This window comes from Eurosta solidaginis, chromosome 1, assembly GCF_040869045.1.
Source record: "Eurosta solidaginis isolate ZX-2024a chromosome 1, ASM4086904v1, whole genome shotgun sequence".
Lineage (NCBI taxonomy): Eukaryota > Metazoa > Arthropoda > Insecta > Diptera > Tephritidae > Eurosta > Eurosta solidaginis.
In genome coordinates, this window is record NC_090319.1 from 48,604,370 (window position 1) to 48,614,908 (window position 10,539).

The window sequence follows — 10,539 nt, forward strand, 5'->3', positions numbered from 1 at the left end:
ACCAGAAAAGAACGGAGAATTTACTGAATAACTATAGAAAGAAGAGTTTAGGATCAGCGCCACAATAACACATGTTATGTTATAGCTTGTTATGTTTTATTATGCAATGTGTTTTTATGTTATTTTAATGTTATGCTATGCTATGTTATGCGATTTTACATAGTTCTATTTTATTTTTTGTGATGCTACGTATTGCGAAGTATTGTTATGTAATGCTGCATACTGTTATGTTATGTAATGTTATGTTACATTATGATATGTTTTGTTTTGTTGTGTTATATTATGTTATATTATGTAATGTTATGTTATGTTATACTATGCTATTTTTATGTTATGTTATTTTATGTTATGTTATGTAATGTTTTGTTATATAATAATATGTTAAATTATGTTATATAATAATATGTTATGTTATGTTATGCTATGTTATGTTATATTTACGATGCTACGTTACCGAATGCTTTTTTGTTGTGCATTGCTTAGTTTTGTTGTGTATTGCAATAGGAGCATAAAACACAACCGGGTATACAAATCGAGGTTACAACGTATCCGTATAAAATGCTCACCCCCATTGAGCGCCATTCAGTACCTGATAGAACCAACAGACAGGTGATCCCCAACTACAAACAATATGACCTCGGCTAAAACTGAACAGTACAACGAAGACGAATTACAACCACCGCAATGGCTAGACGATAGTGCATTTTTTACAAAAGTTTTAAAAAATTCAGAAAAAAATGCAAACGATATTCAAGTGAAAAACTACAAAATTAGTCCCGCCACAGTTAAAGGCGATCATTATGGGAGTGTTATGTTTCGAGCAACAGTTGACTACATCACAGATAATGTAAAAAAAAGCAAATCAATGATCATTAAAACAATGCCATCAAATGAAGGCTTCAAAAAGGAAATGTTAGAAAAATATGGCATATTTGAAGTTGAAATCGGAATGTATACAAAAGTGTTGCCACAGTTTGAAAAATATTTGCGTAAAATTTGTGACGACACCAAACTAATGGCGCCGTAAGGAATGAAATATTTTCGAATTTAGTGAAGTGGAAATAAAACAAAATACATATTTTTTTATTTTTTTTTCATATAGTGTTCTTTATCATTCACTATCGCCATATAAGCTTATCGTTTTTGAAGATCTTGTGCCTTTGGGTTATGATGTGCTACGTGATCGTACCGCTAATGAGGAGGAAGTGAAAGCGGCTTATACTAAGTTAGCGAAATGGCATGCCATAAGTCATGTTATATTAAATAAAGTGAGTGTTATATCAAATAAATAATCTACGGTTTGAGCTTAAATATATATATAAAATCATTTCTCCCTGCGAGGCGTAGTACAAAGGCGACTATAATACTATGGCTATCCGATCCTGAGTGGTGATAACTTGGAAGGAATTTATGTGAACATGTGTATAACTTGCGCGACCCTAGCACGGTCGTTGAAACCACACCGCGTGGAGCAGGAAAAGCTGCTTGTATACAGGTATCTTCTCCTGTGCTTGAGATCACCCCCTTGCAGGGGGTGCGAAGCATAACTGACGAAGCTATGTAGTCTTTTTCTCGCTGAAGTTGATAATAAAGCATTATCTTCTTAGTAATGCGGTCTTTTAACACAAGCATACATTTTTTAATGATTTTTCTTCGATAGGTCAAGGAAAAGGTTGATCACATTCCTTAAATGTGACCTCGGTGTATGCCCTCCCATTAGTTGTTGTATTAACGATAAAGATACTCGCCTTTGGGCGATCGATTTTGATGGTTCTTTGCCGGATATAGATCCGGTACATTTCGGTAACAAGTACCATTAATGTATTAGTCCGACCGAAAATTGTGAGCAATATGGTTGAGTAATCTTGGTAAAGAGTTTCGATAGGCTCCAAATATTACCAAGATATGGCGTTGTGATTGTACACTCAATTACAAGCTAAAGCGATTTTGTTGGACACTGATCAGATGTGTCTGACACTGTGTGCTTGGGCCTAAGAGGCAGATACTTACGTTTAACATATACATGTATTAAAATATACGTTCATACTAAGATTTTTCAGCAGAGTCCAAATCCGCTTATCGCAATTTTTGATCACCGTGTTAGCGTGTGCTATTACGTGCATGCTTATTTAGGACGAGTACTATCCTGGCAGCCTCCCTGCTCTCTCTATGGCATATACCTATGTCTGGAAGGCACTGCAGGAGCTCCGAAGTGGGTATGACTCATTTGCCTGCAAACTCTTTGAGTACATTCCAGCTCCGGTTACCTTCTACATATTCGAGCCATCTTGTTGTTGTTGTTGTTGTAGCGATAAAGACACTGCCCGAAAGTTTATTGGAGCCAATGTTGATGTTTCTTTGCTGGAGATAAATTCGGTAACAAGCACCATTAAGGTACTAGCTGACAATCTCAGTAACGATTCAATATGACCACATTCAACCTTCTAGACCATTCCGCTCCCACCCCTAATTTCAATGAGATATCTGGGCTCAACAGAGCCAGGCCTGCTAAATATGTGTACGATACTACCCCCATATAGGCGTCATTCCCATTCCTTCTTGAAGGATGTTTTATGTTGTGCATCAGGAAATCAAAACCGCAGTGATAAGATCGGTTTCGGACGTATGTGATTTTAATCGTTCCTTGTCGTGTCATCTAATATCGTCTGGCAACCAGATTCGTTTGATCTCCACATGCTGGATTCTATTAATCGTAGCTGCCCTTTTGCAGCTAATCTCAACACGTACACTTGTAGAGGCATCATTTGAAAAATTACGTTAAATTTTTCTGAGGTACGCTACTTACTGTGCCCGACATAGTCATGCCTTCTAGCCTTTGTACCTTTCCAGCAATGTATTAATTACTCTTTTTGTCTAGCGCCTTCCACTAGACAAGAGCTTAACCTTTAGTATCGGTCGAATGACTGTGTTGTGCATGGATGATATGCGATGACTGTCCGCGGTTCCTCTCGATCTCCTTTTTGCAATTTTAGTATGATGTCAGCGCTTTCTTTGATCTCACCTCAAGGTTAATTTTGTCCTCCTTAATTTGGGGTGGAGTCGGGTAGCATGGTAAGTTATTTGGCTTCAGACGAGAGATTTTTCGTTATGCTGTTTAACCTTGGCAAGTTAAAGAATTTTCTTGTGAAGGGGACACGTTCCGTTTTTGATGGATTTACCCCACGCCCGTTTTGCTCTGCCCGTCGACAAAAATAAAATCTCAGTCTAACCTTTCTTTGAAGTTAATGATATATCGTTTTATAACCTTGATATATATTGTGCTTTGCACACAGAGTATATTAACTTTAATTGGATAACGGTTGGTTGTACAGGTATAAAGAAATCGAGATAGATATAGACTTCCATATATCAAAATCATCAGTATCGAAAAAAATTTGATTGAGCCGTGTCCGTCCGTCCGTCCGTCCGTCTGTCCGTTATACGATAACTTGAGTAAATATAGAGATATCTTCACTAAATTTGGTACACGAGCTTACCTTGACCCAGAATAGATTGGTATTGAAAATGAGCGAAATCGGATAATAACCACGCCCACTTTTTTATATATATAACATTTTGGAAAACACAAAAAACCTGATTCTTTAGTAAATAATACGCCTAGAATATTGAAATTTGACATGTGGACTTATATTGAGATTCTTGATAAAAATTTGAAAAAATTTTTTAAAATGGGCGTGGCACTGCCCACTTGTGCTAACATCAATTTTACAAATATAATTAATCATAAATCAAAAATCGTTAAACCTATCGTAAAAAAGTTCGGCAGAGAGCTTGCCTTTACCATAAGGAATGCTTTGAAGAAAAATTAACGAAATCGGTTTAAGACCACGCCCACTTTTATATAAAAGATTTTTAAAAGGGTCGTGGTCGAATAAAATAAGCTATATCTTTGCAAAAAAGAACTTTATATCAATGGTATTTCATTTACCAAGTGGATTTATAACAGTAAATAGGAAAAACTTTAAATTGAAAAAAATGGGCGTGGCAGCGCCCCTTTTATGACTAAGCAATTTCCATGTTTCGGGAGCCATAACTCGAAGAAAAATTTACATATCGTAATGAAATTGTGTACAAATATTTTCCTTATAGCAGAAAATATTTCTAGTAAAAATGGATGGGATCGGTTAAAGACCACGGCAACTTAGATATAAAACAAGTTTAAAAGGGTCGTAGTCTACAATAATATGCTATATCTTAGCAAAAAATAGTTTTGAATAAATGATATTTCACTTATCAAGTTTATTGTAAGAAAAAATGGGGAGACATTTTTTTAAACGGGCGGTGCCACGTGTTATGTAGAAAAGTAATTTATCTGAAATGAAATGTACAATTGAAGCTCACGCTGAGTATATAATGTTCGGTTACACCCGAACTTAGACACCTTTACTTGTTTTATTCTATTCGTTTCTTGTTTTTTTTTTTTGTTTCTTTATTCTTTCGCTACTTAGAATCCACACTATTTCGATGAATATCGCGACAACTTTTTTACACAGGCCGATGTGAGAGAAAATCCTTTATTTGGCGCAAGTGTTTCAACATTTATGCATATGATGCGAAAAATGCCCGAACTGAAAAAATATTTGCCAAAACTTGAAAAACTTGTTGAAAAGGTAGATCTTCTTGACGAAACTGTCAACTCGTTTACAGAGTATCGTAAGGCACCACGCAATGATGCTTATTATGTACTCAATCATGGTGATTATCATGTTAAAAATATGATGTTCAAGTATAACAAAGATAACGGAAAATTAGATGATGTGATGTTGGTGGATTTTCAATTCTCGCATGTTGGTCCAATTACAAATGATTTGATTTATTCGATAATTATGGCAATGGATAGTGATTTGCGTTCACGAAAAACTGAAATGTTGCATTATTATTTTGACGTTTTTAAGGCGACTCTGCAAAAAATTGGTTTTGAAGGCGAATCGCCAAATTATGCTAAATTTCAAGAACAAGTGATGCGTCATAAATATTACGGTGAGTGGTAAAAAGTAGGTGGCTGGTTATATGTATATAACTTAGATAAGCATAACATTACATAAGATAGCTTGAAACGATTTAGGTAATCTCTTTAGACTGGTTATTTATTTATTTGGGCTTAAAATATGCTTCTCTAGCTTATTTTATTTTGTACACTGAGTATACGCATAGATAAGCATACCTTCATGAAAAAAAGACAACATTACATTACATAAGATAACAATACATATCTTAACGTAAAATAACGAAACATATCATAAAATAGCAAAACATAACAACAACGTAACATTACATAACATAACTGCTGAGCATGGCAAGAAATGGATTAACTGGGAAGATTATGGAGATAGTCGATGTCATCAAGTGGCACAACATTGCTGCGATTCAAGAGACTAAACTCACAGCCAGATCTGCTCTGCTGATCTGTTCTGGGTATAATGTCCACAGAAAAGATCGCTAGAGCGGAAATGGAGGCGGCCTCGCGTTTATCATACACCACTCTGTGCAATATCATATATTTGTTCCCGACATCAGCAACATCTACATCCCTCCTGCCACCTGTTGCCCCAGTGGATACCCTCTTAATATCAGCGCCTTACTCACTGGCAACAATCGCATTATCTTAGGCGATTTCAATGCCCACTACGATCTATGGCATTCAAACTTGCGGGCGGACCGTAGGGGTGAGATGTTGGTGGATCAAATAAAAGAAACGACGTTCGGCACAATAAACGGAGACGCCCCCACACGTATGGTAGGAAGCTGTCACAGTTCGCCAGATATCTCAATCGTGAGCGTGAAACTCGTAAACTGCGTCAACTGGCAGCCGATGGTAACACTGGCATCCGACCACCTGCCTACACTTATTTCGCTCGAGCGTACCGCTGACTTCATCGTCACAGAAAAACGCACTTTCATAAACTTTAAAAAAGGAAAGTGGGACGAATTCAAATCCTTTACAGACAACCGCTCTGCTGCCCTCCCTATCCCGACTGATGCACGCCAAGGGGAGCGTGCTTTCCGCAATGTCATTGAATCCGCCCCGGTTCGCTTCATTACCGCCGGTAGGAGGCCGAAAATTTAGTGAGAGAACGTGACCTTATAAGACAGCTTGATCCCGGCGACCCCCAAATAAGTGATATAAACCAACTCATCAGATTGCTTGTGGATGAACACAAGCGGGCGAAGTGGGAGGAGTACCTAAGCGGTTGTAACCTCTCTGCCGGTGTAGGTAAACTTTGGTCCACCGTAAAGTCCCTATCGAATCCGTCTAGGCACAATGACAAAGTCTCCATCGCCTTTGGCGATAAAGTGCTGTAGGATGCGAAAAAATGCTCGAGCGCTTTCTGTCGACAATATATAATGCATTCTACAGTCGACAAAGATAGACGGAGGGCCAACAGACACGCACATGAACATAAATTCAGCGCGTCACCAATTACCATCACCGCCAAAGAGGTTGAGGATGCCATCGGTCATGCTAAACCATCCAAAGCTGTGGCTCCAGACGACATAGCCATGCCGATGCTTAAAAGCCTAGGGAAAGAGGGTTTCAAATATTTAACGCATGTCTTCAACCTATCTCTTTCCAACTTTGTCATTCCCGAAAAATGGAAAATGGCCAAGGTGGTCCCGCTACTAAAGCCTGGGAAACCAGCTAACACAGGAGAGTCGTATCGCCCAATATATCTCCTATCGCCAGTAGCCAAGATGCTTGAAGCCACTACTTCAAAGCAAATTTGCAGCTAGCTTGTCATCAGCATGGCTTTAGAAAACTCCATAGCACCACCACCGCGCTAAATGCCATTAGCACCCAGATAAATTTCGGTTTAAATCAGAAGGCCCACCATAGAACAGTACTCGTTGCGCTAGACCTATCAAAAGCTTTTGATACGGTCAACCATGTCACGTTACTGCAAGGCCTGGTAGGGTATACCCTTCCCCCATGTCTTAAAAGGTGGACCGCAAATTATCTGAGTGGGCGGCAGGCATCGCTGCAATTCAGAAACGAAACATCAAATCCAAGAAGAATTAAACAAGGGGTGCCACAGGGTGGTGTCCTATCCCCACTTTTGTGTATTATAACATATCTAAGCTACCTTCGCCACCAGAAGGAGTTACTTTCGTTTCTTACGCCGATGACTGCACAATAATGGCTACAGGCCCAGGCTCACAGGTCGATGAGCTTTGCAACAGAATAAACGGCTACCTCACTGATCTCTCCAGTTTTTTCGACTCGCGAAACCTGTCGTTATCACCGACTAAATCTTTCGCGATCTTATTTAAAACATGGACGTCCCAAATGTCGACCATTGTGAACATCCACGTCGATGGCACTACGCTACCGACTGTCCTACACCCCAAAATCTTGGGTGCGACGTTTGATCAGGATCTACATTTTGGTGGACATGCAGCCGCAGTTGTAGCGAAAATCCAGAGCCGTAATAAAATCCTCAAATCGCTTGCCGGCAGTACTTGGGGAAAAGACAAAAAACGCTCAATACTACATAAAAAGCAATTGGCCAGCCGATTGCATGCTACGCGTCCCCTATATGGTAGCCAAGCTTAAAAACTACCCACTGAAAAAATCTACAGGCCTGCCAAAATACTGCTCTCAGAACCGCCACGGGCTGTCTTCTTATGTCCCCAGAACACCACCTACATAATGAGGTGAGAATACTCCCCATCAGGGAGAGAAATGATATGCTAACCAAACAGTTCCTGTTGAAAACTCAGAAACCTGGGCATCCAAGCAGACATCTGATTGATGAGCCAACACCGTCTAGGGGCTTAGGGAGTCATCTCCGTAAGCATTATGAGGAAATACGGCACCTGACAACTCAGCCTTATGATGCAAAAAAATACAAGCAGGTCCTCAGTGAACTCCACAAACAGGCGTCGGACCTTTATGCCAGGAATTGCTCGGTGAATCCAGTACTCAAACAACAGTACCCAAAACTTGCGGAAGAGGAACACATACTCCCCAGGGAAACGCAAGTCACTCTAGCTCAACTTCGTTCTGGATACTGTAACAGGTAAAACTCTTACCTATCCAGAATCAACCCCGACATGCAAAATGTATGCCCCGCTTGCAATGTGTCCCCACATGACACCAACCATCTCTTTAATTATAATGTGGAACCATCGCCTCTAACACCCCTTTCATTATGGTCCACCCCTGTTGAAACAGCAAGTTTCCTTTGACTCCCGTTATAGGATATTGATGACAATTTGTGATCGGCCGTAACTATTAAGTAGGGCGAAGCCCTGCTACAGCAACAACAATATGGCAAGAAAACTGATGGACACTGAAGCAACGTCTCACTAGAGCTATAGAGGATGGAGGAGGACATGCGGAAAGTTCCGCGATTGCGCCCCAATCAGCAAGACCCCTAGCTTTGCTGGTCTAGCTAGACATTAAGCATGTTTTTGATTCAGCCACGTCAAACGATTAACTTGATGCACAAGACCGCTGGTTTATAGTATCTCAATACCTGTTAGAATTTCTGAGAGACTGCTTGAAAGACATATGTCTAACGTAAGATACCAACCGCGGTCAAACAAAGGTTAAGCTAACAGGCGGGGCAGTCCAGGGTTGGGTACCAGGCCCCAATCTCTGGAACATCACTTAAGACAGTCTTCCCTGATTGGACATGTCAAAAGTTACATTTCTAGATGCTTTCGCAGACGACGTGGCAGATGTCATAACAGAACAAAGCTACGAGCTGACACATCTTTAACTGAACCAGGTCATGCGCAGTGTAGAAATATGGATAGCTAATCATGGCTTTCAGCTGGTAACAATAAAAACGGAGGTTGTTATCCTTACGAAGAGACATAGTGGAGATACGCCACTAGTATGGCGCTTTGGGAACAGCAAAGAGAAACATGCACTTTAACGAAATATCAGGGGGTGAATATGGATAATAAGCCTACATTTTCGGAGGACATACGAGGTGCTAGCGAAAGCGCTGCGCAAACAATAGTTAATTTTAAAGATTAATGCCAAATACAGGTGGCCCAGATCCATGTACAAGGAATCCGATTGCATCAGCCATACTCTTATACGGTGTGGAAATCTGAGTGGACGCAATGAAATACTGGAAAACTCGAATCACCATCGTCACGGTTCAACGCAGATGGGCACTGCGAATAGCTGTGGCTGCAACTGTCGCGGTCTTTGTTTAACAAACCGATATATCTTCTTGCTGAGGAAATAAAAGCATTGCACCACAGGGGTTGAAAAGAGAGTAGAGCTGTTGTTGCAATACAGTCGCGAGAAGAATCGATTCGACGCTGGCTAGAATAGTGAAGCAACAGCACCATAGGAAACAGGACTGGTTGAGGCCATCATATGGGGTGGTCGCCTTTTACCCGACTTAATTTCTAACCGGACACCCTAACTTCTGCAAATATCCCCGCAGAATAGGCAAAGTTGAAAACGCGAACTACCTGTACATAATGATGAAAAGTAGACGAAGGGGACATAACATAACATAGCATAGCATAGCATAAAATTACTCAACATAACATAATATAACACGAAATTACATAACAGAACACAACATATCATAACACAACATAGCATAACAAGACATAACATAACATAATGTAGCATAACACAGCGTAACAAATATAATATAGAATAGCGCAAAATTTCAAATATTTTTTTTCTTATTTTTCAGAGCTTTTCCTAGTAATGACCTTCTTGCCGATATGTCCAAAATTTTTTCGGGGAGAAGCTTCAATTGATACTATAATAAGCGATCCAGAGTATCGACGCAAGATTTATGAAGATAAAGAATTTATCGATGAGCTACTCATTATTTTACCAAAATATTTAGAATTGGGCTATTTGGACGCTAAATAATAATTTTAGGAATATATTAATGGAAGTACAATGATAAGGAAATCTATGCAAAACAATAACAAGCAAGGCGACTTTATGGCGGAGGTTCGCCAGCGAACGTTCCATTGACTCCTTAGCTACATATATACCGCTTAATACTAATTTATAGTACATACTATACAAACCTATTCCAACGACTAATTTCTAGTAATAAAACACGGGAATTAAGTTAAAAATAAAAATGCAAAGAAAATAAACCGAAATATAATGATTGTGTAGTAAAAAATATTTATATTGCGCAACAAACTAATTTCAATAGGATTCGCTCTTAAATTTACCAAGATATTATCAGGTGAAGATTCTGTAGCTTTCTGAAGTCCCTCAGCTATAAGAGTGTCTACATTAGGTGCTGCATATAATTTTTGAGGATTGCATTTTTCACCGAATGGCCAGAAGTCAAAGGTTAAAAATCGCTAAATTTAGAAAAAAAAGAAGCTAAAAAAGGGTCAGCATTTTTTTCGTTAATTCATTAAATTTTTTTGATATTTTAGTTTACACATTTGTAAATAAAAACCTATAAACATAACTTAAACATAACTTCCTGTTTCAAAACATATCAGGCACATTTTCCTTGACTAGCACATGGACTTACTTTAAATGATAGCTTATGTGTATATACATAAAAA

General features: G+C 39.1%; 1 protein-coding gene across 1 annotated transcript; it reads left to right on the plus strand.

The window, feature by feature from the left end:
* Positions 1 to 604: 604 nt before the first annotated feature.
* LOC137238704 (uncharacterized) lies at positions 605 to 10,168 on the plus strand. Its single transcript, XM_067763809.1, has 4 exons — positions 605 to 1,023; positions 1,103 to 1,268; positions 4,470 to 5,001; positions 9,690 to 10,168. Exons 1-4 carry the CDS (start codon positions 632 to 634, stop codon positions 9,872 to 9,874), a joined length of 1,275 nt encoding a protein of 424 aa, XP_067619910.1. The 5' UTR covers positions 605 to 631; the 3' UTR covers positions 9,875 to 10,168.
* The last annotated feature ends 371 nt before the right edge of the window (positions 10,169 to 10,539 follow it).

Coding starts and splice junctions, on each gene's coding strand:
- LOC137238704 (XM_067763809.1), top strand. CDS start 632: ATGACCTCGGCTAAAACTGAACAGTACAACGAAGACGAATTACAACCA. Junction 1,024..1,102: donor GACACCAAACTAATGGCGCC/GTAAGGAATGAA, acceptor TTTTTCATATAG/TGTTCTTTATCATTCACTAT. Junction 1,269..4,469: donor GTCATGTTATATTAAATAAA/GTGAGTGTTATA, acceptor TTCGCTACTTAG/AATCCACACTATTTCGATGA.